The following is a 20,032-nucleotide window of genomic DNA, read 5'->3' as shown; positions in this document are numbered from 1 at the left end:
CTTCTCTGAACAATTGTCAATAAATAGCAATAATCGACTAATATACAAATATAGGACATTAAAACTATAGCCAAATATTTTTCACGTGATCTAACAATCCATCTTAGAGAAGCAATGGTAAAATAAAAAATTCAGTAGTTAACTACACAAAAAATGGCAAAAACTAGTTACTTAAAAATACAGTTAAACTAGCTGCAGTCATTTCTTTAAAGATATTTTTGTCATATTTTCTGAAATGTTCACTATATCCTGAAAGTAGTACATGAGACAGATAATCTGTGACAGGTTCCTCTGGCTCGTTGTAGCGCTCTTTATGGCATTCACAAGAAATTCACCAGGGCCTGAACGAAGGTAACCAATCACAGCCGAAGTCAGACAGGATGATTATCATAATCAGTTGTTCTCACTGCTGAGGACAACAAGAGAAAAGAACAATCAGACGAGTTCAGCAGTTTGCTCCTCATCAAGCTTCCTGGTAGGTCAGCAGTAGGGAGGTAGGCGGCGCTCTCTAGTGGTGGATACGATGTCAGGATGCAGGTTTGGAGAAAAGATGTCAATGACAGTTTTGTCCGGTTGTCTTCTCAGGTTGTTTCCACGGTAACTCGGGCTGACTGACCTTCACAATGATTCCTGATGTTTGCTTAGTCCTCTCCTGAAAGGGTTGCTCAGTGCTCACTGCAGATTTTCTCTTCAACTAAAAAGACTTCCTAATTTCATCCAACACAAATTATATGGTTAAGGAGGTTCATTATTAGGGATGCACAATTTGTTTTTATAAAAGGTAAAATGTGTGACTAACAGCATTATAAGGAAGTACTGAAGTGCTGCAGAGACTACAAAAAATTACAAACATTTTTGATGCAAGAATGATCATTCATATGAATTGTGATATATAATTGTCATATTGTAATATCTGTCAAAATAATTACAATATAATGTTTTTAACCACATTGTGCAGCCGTATTAATTATAAACATGTTAATTGTTCTTTACAGGAGTGGATCTAGAGGGGTGGCAGCTGCCAAATGCCTTGTCACCCCAGTTTGGTGTCAAATTAAACACATTAAGTTGAGTATATAGCGTTAGTTCAGGCCACAAAGTCAAGCTCAACTCAAAATCCCAGCTACATCAGCTGATGGCTCAACTGATTTGCTTCTAGCCTCCAGTTGGAAAAAGAAGTGTGTTTGGAACAAGGTCTGAAGATTAAATAAAATAAAACAATTTATTGATTCCTAACACCACCTTTAGATGTGCCACATTAATGTTGTTCAAATGTCTTCCTTTTTTCAGCCTTTGTGAGAAAGCATTAATATACAGTGGTGTGAAAAAGTGTTTGCCCCCTTCCTGAATTCTTATTTTGTTTGTCACACTTAAATGTTTCAGATCATCAAAAGAAAAATTAAATATTAGACAAAGATAACACAAGTAAACACAAAATGCAGTTTTTAAATGAAGGTTTTTATTATTAAGGGGGGAAAAAATCCAAACCTACGTGGACCTGTGTGAAAAAGGCTTGATTACTGCCACACCTGTTCTCAATCAAGAAATCACTTAAATAGGACCTGCCTGACAAAGTGAAGTAGACCAAAAGATTACCAGGTTGTGGCACTGCAGGAAGGGAATGTATAACCAGCACTTAAGAGGTTTTATGTGCTGGCTCTTTTACTGAAACTGTTGTAGCAGTTCCCTCATTCACTCATCATTTTTTTTATCTATTCGTTCATTCACGTCTGCTGTTAATTGGTTTTCCTTTTTCCCATTTCATTTTGGATCAATTGGAAACATTCCTCTGGGTTGATTAGAGGTTAATTCAGTTCACCTGTTGCATGGGGGGGGGGGGACTGACTCATCAACACGAATATGGAGAGCAGCTTGGTGGTTCCCCTCTTGTCCAAACCGGGTGTGACGACGCCCATTCTTGAAAGCATAAGAGAGGTGGGGAACTGCTCACCCGGAGTTGGTCTGATCCTTTCTCTGTTCAGTGCAGAACTCACTCATAGTCAGCCTGAAACTCTGTTCTTAAAACCCCTGAGATTTCTTTGCTGTCTCTCTTGTCTCATTAAGTGTTTGAGAGTTTTCAATTACCTGCTGCCTGCAGGCTTACTTATTTGTTTATGGTTTGTTATTATTAAACCCGTTTATCCTTTATTTACCTGTTTTTTTTTTTTTTGAAGAGGCATGATTTCATTATTAAGGAGTTGTTGAAGAGACACATATTTATCATTGAAGAGGCATTATTTCACTGGTAAAATAAAGTCAATGTTTTTGTCTTTTTATTATGCGGTTGGGAACTACTTCTCAGGCTCCTTTTCTTTGAGTTGAGGCCTGGGGAATCCGTACCACCACAACACATTGTTCCACGATTGCCTCAGTTTTGTGGAACCGTGTGGTTGAACATTTTCTTCAATTTCTTCATATTCACTGTTATTGTGGTGCTTTCTTGGGCGCCCTGAAGCCTTCTTCACAACAATTGATCCTCTCTCCTTGAAGTTCAGAATCAGAATTTGGTTTATTGCCAGGTAGATTTTTACACATACAAGGAATTTGTCTTGGTGCATTGGTGCAAAATATAAATAAATAAAGATAAAAAACTGTACAGAAAACAGAAGTGCATTAATATAATACTGTATATACAGGGTGGGTATAAGAGTCAATGTCAGTGGGGGGTCCTGGGCCTTGTTAATGAGGCCAGCTGCAGATTGAAAGAAACTGTTTTTGTGGCGTGAGGTTTTGGTCCTGATGGACTGCAGCCTCCTGCCAGAGGAAAGTGTTTCAAAGAGTTTGTGTCTGGGGTGGGAGGGGTCAGCCACAATCTTGCCTACAGGTCCTGGAGGGAAGTTCATGATGATCTGATAAATGGTTGATTTAGGTGCAATCTTACTAGCAAAGCAACGATAACTGCACGTGTTTCCTTGCAGGCAACCATGGTTAAGAGGAAGAACAATGATTTCAAGCACCACCCTCCTATTAAAGCTTCCAGTCTGTTATTCTAACTCAATCAGCATGACAGAGTGATCTCCAGCCTTGTCCTCATCAACACTCTTACCTGTGTTAACGAGAGAATCACTGACATCATGTCAGCTGGTCCTGAAATGCAGTGGAAATGTTATGGCCAAGAGGGACTTTGCAATTGTTTGCAATTCATCTGATCTCTTCAAAACATTCTATAGTATATGCAAATTGCCATCATAAAAAAAAAAATATATATATTTGTGTCATTCTCAAAACTTTGGACCACGACTGTAGAGTCCCCCTTTAACATTTGCCTCAGAGGGCTTTACAACACACAACACTACTGTATTTACAGACCGTCGATTCAGATGAGACAGGACATGACAAAGCAGCAGAATTAGACTTTGGGGAGAAAGAGTGCCAATATTATGTATGTATAAAGTACAACCATCAAACTCTATTGGTGGAGGTTTCTGTCCACGTGGGGCGTGTTCTCCATCGTCACCAGCTACGTCAGAGCAACTGTGGTCCCTGCTATAGGATGCACAATATTGGATTTTTTCCCCTCCTATTTTTATCCGATGTTTTCCAGCTCGTCAAGTCTCTCTCGTAGTGGAAAGAACAGATTATTATATTGCCTGCTCTTATGGTGGTGGCCCACTGGAAGATGCAGCTCTCATCCTTCATCCCGCTCCCACAGGCTTGGATGATGCTCTGACTGAGACAAGCGACTATACAAGTCAAATGCAAGTAAATAAATGTTTTTTTGTTTTTTTTTCACAGGGATCATGTGAAAGTAATTGCACTACTGTGCAGAAATTAAAGCAAGCTGAGAGAACATGCATATACATAGTGTACTTTTTCACACTGTTGAATAGCTCAGCCTACATTTAGGTCTGGGTACCAAACCTTTTTCTTACTTTTTACATGCACAACGCCAGTCTCATCTTCTCGGAAGAAGTGTTGCAGCCTGTTAACATGGACATTTTCAGTTCCCAAATCCGATCGGATTACCTTTGGACACCCCCCAAGTTCTGTGACTGCATTAATGAAGTATGCTGCGTTGACTTTGGGGTTACTATTGGAAGAGTTTGCTTGCATCCAGATTATATGACTTGAAAACCCATCAATGCATCGGTTTATTCCAATGCCGAAAGGGGTCAGCTTGTCATAGGAGTCCATATGCCATAAATAACTGGGCCCTGGGACACTATAAGATCTTCTCCGATGTCTTGTTCCTCTCCGTACTAAACCATACTGGCTAAACCTAAGGCTTTAGATATACCCAGTGATCTGTATATCAGCCTCAAAAATCCTGATCGAGCCACCCTTAGGAAACATGTCAATCTTAACCTAGTTAGTTAGTTAATTTATCTATTTTAATCTGAGATATTCAAGCAGAGAGAAAGATGTCCATGTGTTTTTCCAGTAAATGAGGAAGGGAAGAGCAACAACACTGCACACACTGCGCATGAGAAGGGAGGGGGAAATAAAGTTAGTTCAGACTTTTTTTTCCAGTCGACAGAGCAGAAGGAAGGAGAAGGGAGGCAGGGGGTGAGTATTGATAACATTACACTCAACGCTGTCTGAAGAAAACAAGCATATATGTAGATAAAACTGACAAGGTGCTGGTTGAGTTCATTATAGTGTGTGTGTCTGTGTGTTACTGTTCGGTGAACGTATTCCCCACAGTGTAGAGTAGCAGTCTGCACAGAGCATGCGTGTAAACCCTCTGATGAGAAAATGAACACCCTGTTTATAATTCCTGCATCAGAAGATGAGTGATCAGTGACAGTAGCTGTGTTTTATGGGATTGAATTTTACAGATAATACATTGTCTGCCACCTCGGGTACACCCGAAATATGACATTAATCACACGACACTGAAGTTGGCTTCCGATTCGCCAGCCTCCGATTCGGCACTTAAGGGGAAAGTAAAGGGGAAATTAACTTATTGTGCAGTGCGACTGTTTGTCCACTGATTGTCTGTTTTTTGTGACACTTCTTGATGTGAAAACGTTTTAGACATTTTAGGTAAGACATCAGCTTTGCCTGACACCTACGATTGTATCTGTGAAACTTTTATTTTATTTGTGAAAATGCTAAAGGGGAGATTTCACCGTTTTTGTTTTACACCAAGACCTCATTAGACCAGGTCCAGATCAAAAACCACTGCACCTAGACCTCTCAAATCTTTTTACATGGCGAAGTTGTTGAAAAGGCACAGTCAGTAAAAAAGTCAGCAATTTGTGGCTGTGGCAAAAGTGGACCATGGCCAGATGGAGGAAAGGAAAAAGATTGATTATCACTAAGTACAGCCTCAGTTTAAGTCTGTTTTATGGATTTCTGTACACACATTGAAAATATTGTGTTGTAAGCATGTAAATACAATACATGTTGTTCAAAAAAGATCAGGATCACTGTTAAATATTAAAATATTGTATTGAATATGAACTTCATCTGCATTTTACACCTGAACCCTCAGACACACAGTAAGAGAGCTGTTACTAACTTTTATATAATTATGTTATTTTATTTATATATATATATGATCATATTTACCTTAAGTAAAGTGTTTCGTTAGCCCAATTTAACCTTCAGGAGTTAAAAAAAAAAATTCCTGATAAATGAAAATGAGCAGAAAGCATCTCCTGACATGTTTACTGCAAACATATAAAATGATACGGTCTATTACCACCGACAGAGTAAGAGGAGACCCAGTGTAAAAATGCTGCCAAACTGTCAGAAAAAATCATGCTGTCCTCTTCCACAAACCTGCCAGGAGAGAGTGTGAGTGGTTTACACCAATGTGGGATTTATTTTCTGCTTTAACTGAAGTGTTAAATTATTTATTTTTACAAAGGGAAAGGCTCTATTGATGAGGACTATCTTTTAGATCAACAGTATCTCTGGAAAAGTTTAAAATTGTTGAAATTGTTTTATTACCTGCTTATGGGGTTGTGCTTTGTGGTCCTGTTGGTTTTATCTGTTAAAATGTTCCATTAAAATAAGTTTGTTAACTGAAATGAAATGCAACCTGCCCCACTGCAATTAAGTTAAACATATTTATCAATAAAAGCACAATGAAGCAGTTTGATCTCTTCAGGCTGTAGCTGCTGTGACATATTTTAGAGCATGTTGTTGTCTGACAATATCTCTGATATTGTGATTCAGTAAAAGCTCAACACAGCTTTTTTGTTTTATATTGAAATAAAACTATGATTTCTAATCTGAGTGATTTTTCTTTATCTCAGCAGGAAGACAAAGAGAGAGATTTCTGTGGAGGAGCAGCTGTCCTGCTGTGTTTTGTGTCAGGATGTCCTGAAGGATCCAGTCTCTACCAGCTGTGGACACTGGTTCTGCAGACAGTGCATCACCTCATACTGGGACCGGTCTGCTTCATCAGAAGTCTCCTCCTGTCCCCAGTGTGGAAAAAGATCCAGAAAAAGAGCTGGACTGCAGACGTCCAGTCAGACCAGCACTGCACAAAGTAAGATCTCTCTGCTGATGCCATCATTTCTGAAAACGGGCCTTTATAATTTATTACATTTATTGTGTTATGCTCTTAGTTTAGTCTTTATTATATTCTTCTTTCAGTAGATGGTGGTCTACAGGAGGTTTTAGAGGAACATAAGATCAGTCTGGAGACCAGATGTAAATATGTGACTGAAGGAACTGATAAAACAGGAAGTGAAGCCCTCCTCAACAGGATCTACACTGAGCTCTACATCACAGAGGGACAGAGTGAAGAGGTTAATACCCAACATGAGGTAAGGCAGCTTGAGACAGCTTCCAAGATGGAGACCTTCCATGACACTCCAATCAGATGCCACGACATCTTTAAAGCCTTACCTGACCAACAGAGACATATCAGACAAATCAGAATCGTTCTGACGAAAAACCTTCTCAGTGCAGAAGTTCACTCTGGACTGGGCAGAGGGCTTGGAAAACCAACATGTCAGTCTGGTGGTCCTGCTTTCATTCAGAGAGCTGAACTTGATCAAAGATGAGCAGTACAGTCTTCTCAGGCTGCTCCATGTTTTTCATCCAACATTACACAAGGTCACAGCAGAGAATCTCGCTGTCTGTAAACTTTTGTTCATCTTTGACGGTCTGGATGAAAGCAGACTTTCACTGGATTTCCACAACAATGAGGTTGTGTCTGATGTCACACAGACATCACCAGTCAACATGCTGCTGACAAACCTCATCAAGGGGAATCTGCTTCCCTCGGCTCTCATCTGGATAACTTCCAGACCTGCAGCAGCTAATCAGATCCCTCCTGAATGTGTTGACAGGGTAACAGAAGTACGAGGCTTTACTGACGCCCAGAAGGAGGAATACTTCAGGAGGAGATTCAGTGATGAAGATCTGTCCAGCAGAATCATCTCACACTTCAAGACCTCCAGGAGCCTCCACATCATGTGTCTAATCCCTGTATTCTGCTGGATCACTGCCACAGTTCTGGACCACATGTTGACCCTAGACCAGAGAGGAGAGCTGCCCAAGACCCTGACTGATATGTACTCACACTTCCTGCTAGTTCAGACAAAGAGGAAGAAGCACAAGTATGATGAAGGACATGAGACAAGTCCATGGGAGCTGATGGAGGCTGACAGTGAAGTTCTTCTGAAGCTGGGGAGGCTGGCTTTTGAACATCTGGAGAAAGGAAAGATCATGTTCTATCAAGAGGACCTGGAGCAGTCTGGTCTTGATGTCACAGAGGCCTTGGTGCACTTGGAGTTTGTACAGAGATCTTCAAAAGAGAGTGTGTGATCTTCCAGAAAACCGTGTACTGCTTTGTTCATCTGAGCATTCAGGAGTTTCTGGCTGCAGTCTACATGTTCCACTGTTACACCAACAATAACACAGAGGTACTGGAGGGTTTCCTGGGGAAAGACTACAGCAGGGACTCTAAACCAAAGACTCTCAAACAGAGTTTTTTAAAGTTTTTTAGACATGATGATGGCCTGAATGTCTTTCTGAGGAGCACAATGGAGAAATCCCTTCAAAGTGAAAATGGACACCTAGACCTGTTTGTTCGCTTCCTTCATGGCCTCTCTCTGGAGTCAAACCAGAGACTCTTAGGAGGCCTGCTGGGTCAGAGAGACAACCGTCCAGTAATCATCCAGAGAGCCATCAACAACTTGAAAGAGATGAACAGTGATGATATCTCTCCTGAAAGAAGCATCAACATCTTCCACTGTCTGATGGAGATGAACGACCACTCCGTACATCAGGAGATCCAAGAGTTCCTGAGGTCGGAAAACAGATCAATGAAGAAACTCTCTGAGATCCAGTGCTCAGCTGAGCTCAGATGTCAGAGGAGGTTCTGGATGAGTTGAACCTGAAGAAGTACAACACATCAGACCAGGGACGACGGAGACTGATTCCAGCTGTGAGGAACTGCAGAATTGCTGTGTAAGTCCAGATGTGATTAAAATTATAAATCAGTAGATTTGTAGATTTGTACTTTTGTTCTTCAGGTATACACACTAGTTGACACATCGAACTTTGTCACAACAACATGAGGAAGGCTCTTAAAGTCCTTGGAAATGTGTTGTAATGAGATAACACACACTACTGACCTGTTCTGACAAGAAAAGCAGAAACAGGAGATGTTAATTGTGATCTTTAGACTGTTCTCTGTCTGAGCAGCAGAAACCTCAGAGCCCTACTACAACTAGTGCTCACCTAGGTAGACACTCCCTCCTGTGGTGATGCTGAGCAAAAAATACTACTCAAATCCCCTTGAAATGACACATCCAAATCTGACCACAGGTAAATACATAAAGTAACTTTAACAATTGTGAGCATACACATGTGTCACATTTACATAAGACATTTTTTTTGCTCAGAAAAAGAATCATGTCTTGTATGAGAGTGAGTGGTGAGAATTATTGTTTGTGTCAGTGACAGTGAGATAAGATTAGCTGAACCACTGATTAAAACAGGATATGTTAAACAAATTTCAGAACAAATCCATGAAGTAAATATAAAGTGTCATAATAACATATTGTGTCATGACAGTCTTTCTGGCTGTGGGCTCTCAGAGACTCACTGTGAAGTTGTGGCCTCAGCTCTGAAGTCCAACCCCTCCCATCTTAGAGATTTGGACCTGAGTTACAACAAGCTGCAGGATTCAGGAGTGAAGACACTGTCTGCTGGACTGCAGAGTCCAAACTGTAGACTGCTGACTCTGAGGTCAGTTCACTGATTGTAAGGTTTTATAAGTTTATTTAATAAACGTTTAGGATTTGCCTTAGCATAAAACTGAACAAATTTCCTTTCAGTAGCAGACTGACCCTGCACTAACCTACTTGCACACGTCTACCTCTGTTGCAATATCTGGTACTTTAATACCTGGCTGTTGTTTAAAGAGAGACTTGAACAGTCATGGACCTCTCCTTTTAATTACATGAACCTACTAAAATACAAAATACAGTAAGTTAAAAGTCATGTAATAAATTCAATAATGAACATGTTGCATTCCTTTACAGATTTGACTGAGATCAGCAGCATGTAATTCATCAGTGCTGACATGAATAGGTGTATGAATGTTGTAGTGACATTTGGATGATTTCTGTAGAAGGCTGACATTATGATGATCCACAGTAATACGATGACAAAGTCACTAGTTTAGAGAAAAACTCATTGATTGAGGACATCGTAACATTGAGCTACACATTTGAAACCACACACATCTGATTGGATCATAAATAGATTTTTATCTACATGATATATTCTTTATTCAGTTTGTGGGACTGCAGGTTGTCAGAGATTAGCTGTGCCTCTCTGACCTCAGCTCTGAAGTCCAACCTCTCCTATCTGAAAGAGCTGGAGCTGAGTCTCAACAAGCTGCAAGATTCAGGAGTGAAGCTGCTGTGTGATTTCCTGGAGAGTCCAAACTGTAGACTGGAAACTCTGAGGTCAGTTCACTGACTCTCTGTTACTATTGTACATCTGATATGTTTAATAACATTTGAATGTCATTTATATTTGTGCATGCATAAAGTTGTACATTTCCTTTTGTTCATATTTACATGTTTCTTCAACTAAATTCAAGATTTCTCTGTCTTAAAGAAAGTGTAGAAAATGTCCACTGTTAGTTTTTAAAGTAAATTAATGTTTATAATTTTTGGTAAATGGTCACATCTCTATACAGAAAATCCTCTGAATGAAGGATGTTGTAGTGACATTATGATGATCTACAATAACACAATGACAAAGTCACTCTACTCATTGTAGAGAAAAGCTCATTGATTAGGAGATAGTAATGTTGAGCGACCCATTTAAAACCTGAAGACATCTGATTGGATTTGTGGAAGAAAAATGTACTTGAAGTCCAATTTTGCAGCTGGTTCAGATGAGTTTTAGTCACTGCGCAGTGGAGACAGAAGTTCACAACAAAGCTGTAGAAGTCCTAATAACCAGTGAGTTTCTGGCCACAATTATATACAGAGTTACAGGAAACAATCAGGCTAAATAAAAGGTGAAGGCTGGGCTTTCCTTCACAATAGATCAAAGGGTTTCACTCACAATGACCTGTTAATTAAGGTAAAATAGTGTATCTCAAGACAGAGCTCACTGTCCCATACAAAGGCAGGTAATTAAATCAATATTTAATCATTTAAATTTAGTGTGTCTTAGTACAGAGTTCTCTGTCAAAAAATATTAAAATATTTTTTATACTTTCTTTACTGACAGATTATAAATTGATTTTTATCTCCATAATTTATTCTTTATTCAGATTAAAGGGGCTGCAGTTTGTCAGCGATCAGCTGTGCCTCTCTGGTCTCATCTCTGAAGTCCAACCCCTCCCATCTGAAAGAGCTGGAGCTGTATAAGAATAACCTGCAGGATTCAGATGTGAAGCTGCTGTCTGATCTTGTGGAGAGTCCAGACTGTAGACTTCAGACTGTGAGGTCAGTAGAGGGTTGGAGTCAGTCCATGCTGGTTTCAATAGTATTGCACTAAACACAGTATTAAAGCAAAGATCCAGTATTTACTGCTTTCCTCTGTGAAGCTGTGAGAAGAGATTGGTGACAAGCTTCAGGATTGGACAGACAGAGAGAGAGAACAGTCAGATGAGCCAGAAGCTTGTTGTGATCATGTCTTTGAGTTGATGCGAAGACAACTGTGGTGGTTGTGTTCATATCTACAAGCTAGATTACAGCTGACAGCATTAATAGATGTACAGAGACAGTGGTCCTCATTCATCAGACTGCTGTTTTACAACAGCTGACGTGAAGGCTCGCTAATGCTAACACAACCAGCAGCTGTGTGTCAGCTGGTTTTCCACTATTTATAATGGTTTTTACACACTTAATATGTTTGTTGGTTATAAAAAAGTATTTATACTGGATGTGCTGCATCACTGACTGACAGCTGATGATCTGCAAATACTGATTTATGACTTCTGTTGTCTGTGTTCTTCTCTCATCAGATGGAAGTGATCTTGAGTATGAGTGGTGAGAAAGGTGGTTTTGTTGAGAGGATCACACATCATTGAAAGAGGAATCACAACCAGTGAAGACGACTCTTAGTCTCTGTGCTAAGCTAACTGACGCCTTACTTTAGCTCTATATTTGGCATACAGATATTAATCTTCTCAGAAACTCGTAAAACAATTTCTTTAATAAAAAAAATATGTGTATGTATGTAGAAATATATTGTGACTGAAGGTTCCAAGTTTAAGTTGAGCTTAATCAGCAGATAAATGGCAGTTTTGTCATCACTGAACGACAGTTTAAAGTGACCAAAACCTTTTCTGAAATAGTAAAATATAACATAGAGTCATAAAGTCAGGAAACTGAGGGGCCGTCCACATTCGGAACAATAACTGTCAGTGATGACCTGTTTGTTGCACATAGAAAAAAAAAGAAAACCAGAAGGAGAAAAGGGGAGAATCTAACACAGTTACGAGAGTTGCCGCCTTTTGAAGACTAACTTTACTTATACTATCAGAGGACTTCAGAGAGCCCATCATCACTTTATGTGTAATTTACAGCCTGATATGTTATTTATGTGTTTAATACATCAAATCACTCTGAAAGTGATCCAGAGGTGGTACACACATCCCTTACTCGAGTTCAAGGACAGATACTACTCTGAAATGTAATCAAATTATAAAAGTAAAAAGTACTCTCTCTGCTGTTTCTGTATGAAACCAACTGGAACTTCAGATACAGTCTTGTCTCCCTCTCTGAAAATACTCAAGTACAAGTCAGATTTAAGAAGTAATTTATCATTACTCACAGAAGAATCACAGCAGCAGCCTGCACATGCTTTTGCTGCTGCAGCAAAATGTCTAAAATAAAACAGCCACTAAAACTGCACCTGAAAGTCTTTGATGTGACTACTTTTATTTTATTCCTCTTTTCCCAACCCCACTCATACTGACCACACTGATCCTGCTGTTGTTGCATATTTTGTTTTATTTTATCATAATCACGTGTCACCAATATACCATGTAAACAATAATAAATTGTACAATAAATAACTCCTAAAGGACTCAAGAAAGTGTCATATAACACACTTAGAATTAGAGTTATTAAGTTAAAAATGCTTTACTATTGGAAATGTACATGATTTCATTGAACCTACAACAGCTCAGTAAATATGTTCACTGTTGTTGGATACTAGCACATGTTGGAATAGAGGGAAATGAGGGAGATTCGGGGTATATGTTTATATATGTATGTTTTTGTTGGGTTACCTGTACATATGGGAATTAAAGGCAATGCATTTACAGACAGGTCGGTTAAAAGAGCATTAAACATGAGGCACATAATGGACATTTCATTTGGGAAAGAGGTAAAGCACTATTTATTACAAATTTGGCACAAAAACAAGGTTGGTGGTTAATACTAGAGAATAAACAGCACAAAGTGATAAAGGAAGACAGAAGAGAAAAAGTGATATCTAGACTAAGCTTTGATCACACTTGTTTAAAGACATAATAATAAGACATTGTTTTTATTGGGTAAGGTAAAGTCACAAGTGTGTGTGCATTGTTATATAAGTGCAAATAATAATAATAATTGCACTGTATCAAATACAATGAAGTTTACAACAAAGGGTGAAAGAGGCTTGAGGAAGGTTGGATTTAGAAAGGATATTACAGACAATTGGAGAGAAGGTGTGGGAAGCACAGAGATAGATTTCTTAATCATTTTCATGTTTCTTTGTTTATTTATTTATTTTGTTCTTAGTCGAATGTACTCTTAACTACCTCTGCTTCTACATACTCCGGTACAGTAGGTGGCAGTATGCACCAGTAAACAGATTACAATCCCCCCCAAAAAACACTATTTACATTTTTTTTTATAAACTTTATTTAAGCTTCTTTAGGTAACAAACAGGCATCATTAATGGATATGGAGCATATATTAACAGAAAAGAAAGATATAAAGGAGGAAAAAAACAAAAGGATTTTAAAGAAAATCTTCAAGTCATTCATAAATGCAACAAAGCTTGAAGCAACTTTTACAAAAAAAAAAAAAACAGAAAGATATTATTACATAAAAATTCAACATCTTTGTTTTGCATGACAAATACCAAACTTTAGACATGTGCCAGTGGCGCCTCTCAGTGGCCAGACCCTGTCAGTGGAGAGGAAGGAGGTGTAACAAACAGCCGGTAGGAGAGGTCACCACAGTGTCCACCCGCAGGACCTCAGACAGACGGCTGGTCTCCGTCTGACAGGCTGCTTTTAACTTTTAAAACACCATGAACAGGCCAACCGTGCTGCTGACCTCCTGGTAACATTCATGAAAATGTCATATGCGCGTTGCTCTGTGCTAGAAGATGGCGGAGTCGGATGGTGGGGATTTTGCTTCGAAACATCCACAGAACAGGTGAGTGGAGCCGGGGTGAGGTGGTGGTGTGTTGCCCCGGTGTTGGGTCTGGTCCCTCCGTAATAACTTGGTAGGCGCCGGGACTGCAGCCCAGTTCGAACCCGCTGGAGCGTCCCCTCGTGTCGGCCTTGATTACAGGAAACACCGAGGAGTCGTCCGGGGCCTCCAGGCATCCTCACTGCCTGTGTTTTTAAACCGATGCACAGCAAGTGTAAAATAAAGTCAGGATGTAACAGTAGTCCATTAAGAGGAATAGACAGGCACTAACAGTCTGCTGTGTTGTAGCAGGTGAGCTGCAACACGTTTGTTTACAATCTGGTGAGAGATTTCTCTAATATGTTACTGTAGTAAATACTTTAAATACTTTTTTTTTTTTTTTTTTTTGCAATGCAGTGTTGATGCAATAATGCTGCCCTAGTTTAAGTCATTGTAAGGATTAATCAGCTTTCCTTAACTGCAACAAATTACATTCAAAGTTGGGTGCAGAGAAAACTACACTTTGCTACACAAAGTTTGCACATTGTGAACAGAAAAGTTTGTTTTTATTACTTAAACCATTTTGAATTAACAGACCGATACTGGATTTCTGAGGCCGAAAACTGATGTTGAGATCTGAGAGTTAAAGTTAGTACGAGGAACTTAGATTTTGTGTTGATACTTGTGGCGCCTGCTGTTATAAAGATCTTGATCTGGCTGCATTTGTGTTGGAAGTGAGTTGGAGTCAAGAAGAAACAGTGTTACAAAATAGATACTTCTATGATGTAGATGGCCACAGTGACACATACAATAGGTCTGGAAGGTCTTCATCTTAAAACGATTGTTGAATTTAACAGAGGAGTTTTAGAAGAGTGTGTTGGATATCGTAGTGTTCAATCAAAGTGCTCACCAAAATGCTTGAATGAGTTTTAGTCCATTATTTAAATTTAATATTAAATGACCCAGTTCTGCTCGGTATTAAATTGTGATCTGAATATGAAATTGTTGGATTTGAACAATGGGATCATTCCCTTACACTTAAATGTGATGTGTAGATGCGTTTTCGTCATCTGTAATCTGCCTTCAGTGTGATTGGATGCCATTTTTGGGTGTCATTTAAACAAAGCAAGTTGGTAGACGAAGTGCTAACAAAAACAGGCAGGCAGCTGTCGCACTACAACTGGGACTTCTCAGTCTCTTCCACTTGTCTGGTGTCATTTCTGCTTGTGGTAATTGTGTTTAGTTGTTGAAAGTGATGTCAGGAAGACTGCAACACTCTCTACCTTTTAGTCTTAATGAATGAATGAGATATCTGTCCCTGGTAATGTCGACATGTGGTAGTGATCATGTTTATTCCTGGCAGATTGATTTCTCTTTTTCTATGTGGAGCATTAAATAGTCTAAACAGATCAATTTTTCTACTCATAGTAATGTTGGTTTTTTCCTGTGTGCAGATACGCTCTCACTAATGCAAAGACACTACAGATTGCATTATCTCCCCCCCCTCCCCGACTGTGGTAGATTAGATTAAGTTTCCCTCGCAGTATTGCTGTGTGCATCTACGCCTTGAGTTAACACCAGACATCAGATTACATTTTAATATTCTTGAGCTGTACGCCCTACTTGGCCAGAATATTATCTTCTAGCCGTATACATTATATTCATTTGAGAATATAAAGAAGTAAAGTATTTGATTTTAAAAAAGTGTAGAATCCCTTTATTCACTGATTGTGACAGTGCCTTTTTTTTCTTTCCAGTATGGCTAATAAGAATAGCACCCTGCGCTGTACATTCTCAGCCCCAAGCCACAGTGCCACCCTCCTCCAGGGTTTGTCGGTCTTGCGAGCTCAGGGTCAACTACTGGATGTCGTGCTGGCCATCAATGAGGAACGATTCCAGGTCCACAAAGCTGTGCTGGCCGCCTGTAGTGATTACTTCAGGTTAGTCTGAAATACCAGACTTCTCACTGTCCATTTACATTTTAAATTGGAAGCGTATACCCGATGCTCTTATCTGGAGCAGTTTAGACTGAGTGCACCATTAGAGTAAGCTGCAGTTCACCCATCAACTATATTAAAAGTATTTCAGTTGGGCGAGGAAGGTAAAGGATGAACAAATGTGGAACGAAATGAAAAGTGATTCACTCACTTGAACTTTTTCTCTTTCATTTTGCCTTTGATCTAAGTCATTATACTTCAATGAATTTATATTTAGAGCTCCTGCTGATTTTAGAAATTATAGAAAAACAAATTCCAGAAAATGAGGACGTTTTAAAATGATCAATTATTAAACACAAATTATGTAAATGTACAAATGAAAATGTAGCCAAATGTACTTTTCACTTTGTTTTGCACACTCTCTCACACTTTTGGATAGTAGTTTTCATTGGCATGGACACCAAGAAAAAAAGCTTTTTCACATCATACAACTGCTCTGACTCGTGAAACTGATGAAAGTCATACACAATTCATGCAATTTCAAATCTGTGCCTTGCATGTAGAAGACAGGAAATATAAAAATGTCATGTAGTGACTGACATTTTCTTGTGTTACAGAGCAATGTTTACCGGAGGCATGAGGGAGTCAAATCAAGATACCATTGAGATGAAGGGTTTGTCAGCCCGTGGGCTGAAACATATTATTGACTTTGCCTACAGTGCAGAAGTCACTTTAGACCTTGACTGTATTCAGGATGTCCTCGGGGCGGCTGTGTTTCTCCAGATGGTGCCAGTCGTAGAGCTCTGTGAGGAGTTTCTCAAGTCAGCGATGAGCGTGGAGACCTGCCTGCACATCGGCCAGATGGCCACCACCTTCAGCCTGTCTTCCCTCAAAGAGTCGGTGGATGCCTTCACCTTCCGTCACTTCCTCCAAATTGCAGAGGAGGAGGACTTTCTGCACATTCCCATGGAACGCCTCGTCTTCTTCCTGCAGAGCAACAAACTGAAGAACTGTAGCGAGATCGACCTCTTCCACGCCGCCATCAGGTGGCTCCAGTATGACGAGTCTCGCCGGGCTCAAGCCAGCAGTGTCCTCTGCCATGTACGTTTCCCGCTCATGCGCTCCTCTGAGCTGGTGGACAGTGTTCAGACGGTGGACATAATGGTGGAGGACGTGCTGTGCCGCCAGTATCTCCTCGAGGCCTTCAATTACCAGATTCTTCCCTTCCGACAGCATGAGATGCAGTCTTCGCGGACGCTCATACGTTCTGACGTCATGTCACTCATCACCTTTGGTGGGACGCCGTACACTGACAACGACCGCACAGTGAGCACCAAGGTGTACCACCTCCCTGACATCTCATCCCGTCAGTTCAAAGAGCTGACAGAGATGGAGGCGGGTTGCAGCCACGCTTGTGTAGCCGTACTTGATAATTTTGTGTACGTCGTCGGTGGGCAGCACTTACAGTACCGCAGCGGCGAGGGGGCAGTAGACAGCTGTTACCGCTACGACCCGCATCTGAACCAGTGGCTGCGCATCCAACCCCTGCAAGAGGCTCGTATCCAGTTTCAGCTCAATGTGCTGCATGGACAGCTGTACGCCACCGGAGGGCGCAATCGATCTGGCAGTCTGTCATCTGTAGAGTGTTACTGCCCAAAGAAAAACCAGTGGACTTACGTGGAACCATTAAAACGCCGGATTTGGGGTCATGCTGGCACTCCCTGCGGAGAGAAGCTGTATATCTCAGGGGGTTATGGCGTCTCATTGGATGACAAGAAAACTCTTCACTGCTACGACCCGGTTTCAGACCAGTGGGACTTCAAAGCTCCCATGAATGAACCCAGAGTGTTGCATGCCATGATCAGCACCAGGGATCGGGTTTATGCTCTGGGCGGTCGCATGGACCACGTGGACCGATGCTTTGATGTCCTTGCGGTTGAGTATTACATTCCAGAGAACGACCAGTGGACCACCGTCAGTCCCATGAGAGCAGGTCAGTCTGAGGCGGGCTGCTGTTTACTGGACGGGAAGATCTACATCATCGGGGGCTATAACTGGCACCTGAACAATGTCACAAGCATCGTGCAGGTGTACAACACAGACGCAGATGAGTGGGAGAGGGATTTGCACTTCCCAGAATCCTTTGCTGGCATCGCTTGCACACCAATTATAATTCCACAAAACACCACACAACGCTAACCATCCGACCTGTGACTGTGAAGATTTTATTCCATGTGCTCTTTCTGACGACAACAGAGTCGACACAAGGTGTGAACGTTATGTAAGCTACTGTGTGTGTGTGTGTGTGTGTGTGTGTGTGTGTGTGTGTGTGTGTGTGTCTCTCTGTGTGTGTGTGTGTGTGTGTGTGTGTGTCTCTGTGTGTTCATTGAGGAGATGCCCTGAAAAGCTATTAAGACGTATTATTTTCTATCTTTGTTTTGTTTAATTAAAGCAAATTTTGATTTGAAATTTCTTTTATGTGAAAACTTATCATCTTGATCTTAATGTTAAGGCACTTTTATGATACTGATACAAGTTTTTGAATGGCAGCTTGTCAGTATTTGACCACATTTTGATGATTGGAGTTTGAGTAATTTCCTGAATTCTATAATTAATTGATTGATATATTATCTCGATTCTATATTCTCTTCCTGAATAGAATTACCTAAATTAGTAACTTCTTATTTGAAAAATAATCATAAATCAGTTAACAGTGTTTTAACAATCAAGGGCTTAAGTTACAGACAGCACAAATTGTCTCTGGAAATCTTTGAAGTTTAAATTGTGTGTTGCAAAGGTATTAACAGACTCAACCTTTATAATGTTAGACATTTTGATTGTACAGTTGGGAATGTTGTATTATTATTTCTTTGCTTACTTTTTATCTTGTAATATTTAGTTTATAATTTTACCATAAAAGCGACCAAGATAACTGAAAGTCTTACTGTTGTATGTCTCCTCAAATCTAGTAATCAACAAACCACATATCAATGCACAGTAATGATTGCACAAAGAACACGAGTTGTGGTTGTTTTTCAACTTGAAATCAGCTATTCCATGTGGGTGTTAATGGCTTTGTTGTTGTTTTTTTGCCCTTCTTGTGTTTCCTGAGCTGAAACTCCCACTGACAAACTAATTGTTGTCTCAGTCAACATAACAAACCAGTGTGGATCTCTTATGGCAGCTACATAAATCATTTATGTGTGCGTGTCCGTTTTGAATGTCGATGTGTGCTGTTCTTTATGTCAAACAAGTGCTTACCTTGCTATTTTGTGTACCACACATGCTTTTGTCCCTTGGCTTACACAAAAAGGGGATATAGGTGATATTTATTAATATCTAAGCTATTGCGCCGAACCTCAAAAAAGTCTAATTTCCCCAGAAAAAGTACTTAAACTGTCCATTTACCATGTTTGATACCGGCTGATGTTTTTACTTTGACTGCATTGCTGCACTTTTCAAAGCAGTGTTTATCAGACATCTGATTCTTCTGCTGACGTTATTGATGTATTTAATGTGTGTATAAGGAAGAAACAAGCTCAAAGTTCTTGTTTTTTCCTTGTTAAATGTGACATCTACGTGATGGTGTCCATTTTAAAACGGTCTCCTGTTTGCCTTAGTGTATTTGTAATGATTTACCTGTACCAGTCAAAGCACATGATATCTCGTTAAAGTGCAATATAAAGTAGTCAAAGGGGAATGTAGACATTTGTGTAGCTCTATGTGCATCCTTTTATTAAAGGTGTATCATGTTTTAAAAAATACCCTTCATGTACTTTTTGTTTCTGATTTCATTGCATGATGTATTTCCACAACAAGCCTACTGAAGCACTGCCTTCACTGCCACTGCCTGCCACTTAAGCTATAAAAGGTTTAAACTGTTTGTATGCACACACTCCCACAGACACTCAGTGTGTCACATTTAGAAGGCTCTATTTGCAGAAATTGAATATAATATTCATAGGTATGTTTTTATTAGTGTATAACCACCTGAATATAGAAATCATGTACATTACATTAAAATTAGTCTATAGATGCTGCACGTCGCATTTCATGGAGGCGCTTTTGGTGAGTCGGTCGTGGACACCATCATTTCTCCTACACACATTCTCATTACAGATGTGAGTGGTGTTCAGTTAGTTGCAATCTGCAACTTCACCACTAGATGCCAATAAATCCTGCACACTGGTCATTTAAGAGGAAAATTACTAAGATATTTCTTTTAATTAGGGCTGCAACTAAAAGCTATTACTATTCTATATACTATAATGCCTGAAAGTAATAAAAAAATATAGTACATTAATATTA

General features: G+C 39.9%; 2 protein-coding genes and 1 long non-coding RNA gene across 9 annotated transcripts; all 3 read left to right on the top strand.

Moving 5' to 3' along the window:
• Positions 1 to 3,680: 3,680 nt before the first annotated feature.
• On the top strand, positions 3,681 to 9,909 carry LOC127350183 (ribonuclease inhibitor-like). Of its 6 annotated transcripts, XM_051376545.1 has the most exons (5): positions 4,383 to 4,506; positions 6,207 to 6,442; positions 6,550 to 8,373; positions 8,983 to 9,156; positions 9,708 to 9,909. In XM_051376545.1, exons 3-5 carry the CDS (start codon positions 8,270 to 8,272, stop codon positions 9,892 to 9,894), a joined length of 465 nt encoding a protein of 154 aa, XP_051232505.1. In that variant the 5' UTR covers positions 4,383 to 4,506; positions 6,207 to 6,442; positions 6,550 to 8,269; the 3' UTR covers positions 9,895 to 9,909. The 6 variants fall into 6 exon arrangements, with proteins under 6 accessions (XP_051232503.1, XP_051232501.1, XP_051232500.1 ...); XM_051376544.1 differs by lacking the exons at positions 8,983 to 9,156; positions 9,708 to 9,909 and having other exon boundaries at positions 4,377 to 4,506; positions 6,550 to 6,722; positions 7,251 to 8,267; XM_051376543.1 differs by lacking the exons at positions 4,383 to 4,506; positions 8,983 to 9,156; positions 9,708 to 9,909 and adding an exon at positions 3,681 to 3,702 and having other exon boundaries at positions 6,550 to 8,267.
• Positions 9,910 to 10,625: 716 nt separating this feature from the next.
• LOC127350187 (uncharacterized) lies at positions 10,626 to 12,290 on the top strand. The gene is made up of 2 exons (XR_007880530.1): positions 10,626 to 10,877; positions 11,399 to 12,290. It is a non-coding gene; the product is annotated as an uncharacterized LOC127350187 (long non-coding RNA).
• Positions 12,291 to 13,577: 1,287 nt separating this feature from the next.
• On the top strand, positions 13,578 to 19,488 carry klhl26 (kelch-like family member 26). 2 transcript variants are annotated; one of them, XM_051376525.1, is made up of 3 exons: positions 13,578 to 13,811; positions 15,545 to 15,727; positions 16,342 to 19,488. In XM_051376525.1, the coding sequence occupies exons 1-3, from the start codon at positions 13,762 to 13,764 to the stop codon at positions 17,921 to 17,923; spliced, it is 1,815 nt and encodes a 604-aa protein (XP_051232485.1). In that variant the 5' UTR covers positions 13,578 to 13,761; the 3' UTR covers positions 17,924 to 19,488. The 2 variants fall into 2 exon arrangements, with proteins under 2 accessions (XP_051232485.1, XP_051232486.1); XM_051376526.1 differs by lacking the exon at positions 15,545 to 15,727.
• Positions 19,489 to 20,032: the final 544 nt, after the last annotated feature.

The sequence above is a fragment of the Dicentrarchus labrax genome, unplaced genomic scaffold (assembly GCF_905237075.1).
Source record: "Dicentrarchus labrax unplaced genomic scaffold, dlabrax2021, whole genome shotgun sequence".
Classification (NCBI taxonomy): Eukaryota; Metazoa; Chordata; class Actinopteri; family Moronidae; genus Dicentrarchus; species Dicentrarchus labrax.
This window is presented reverse-complemented; position numbering and strand designations above follow the sequence as displayed.

Bases quoted from the DNA above. Each gene is read 5' to 3' on its own strand.
- LOC127350183 (XM_051376540.1), top strand. From the start codon at position 4,385: ATGAGGAAGGGAAGAGCAACAACACTGCACACACTGCGCATGAGAAGG. The intron at 4,507-6,206 runs GTGAGTATTGAT...TCTTTATCTCAG, and splicing joins AAGGAGAAGGGAGGCAGGGG to CAGGAAGACAAAGAGAGAGA. The intron at 6,443-6,549 runs GTAAGATCTCTC...TTCTTCTTTCAG, and splicing joins TCAGACCAGCACTGCACAAA to TAGATGGTGGTCTACAGGAG.
- klhl26 (XM_051376525.1), top strand. From the start codon at position 13,762: ATGGCGGAGTCGGATGGTGGGGATTTTGCTTCGAAACATCCACAGAAC. The intron at 13,812-15,544 runs GTGAGTGGAGCC...TTTTCTTTCCAG, and splicing joins TCGAAACATCCACAGAACAG to TATGGCTAATAAGAATAGCA. The intron at 15,728-16,341 runs GTTAGTCTGAAA...CTTGTGTTACAG, and splicing joins GCCTGTAGTGATTACTTCAG to AGCAATGTTTACCGGAGGCA.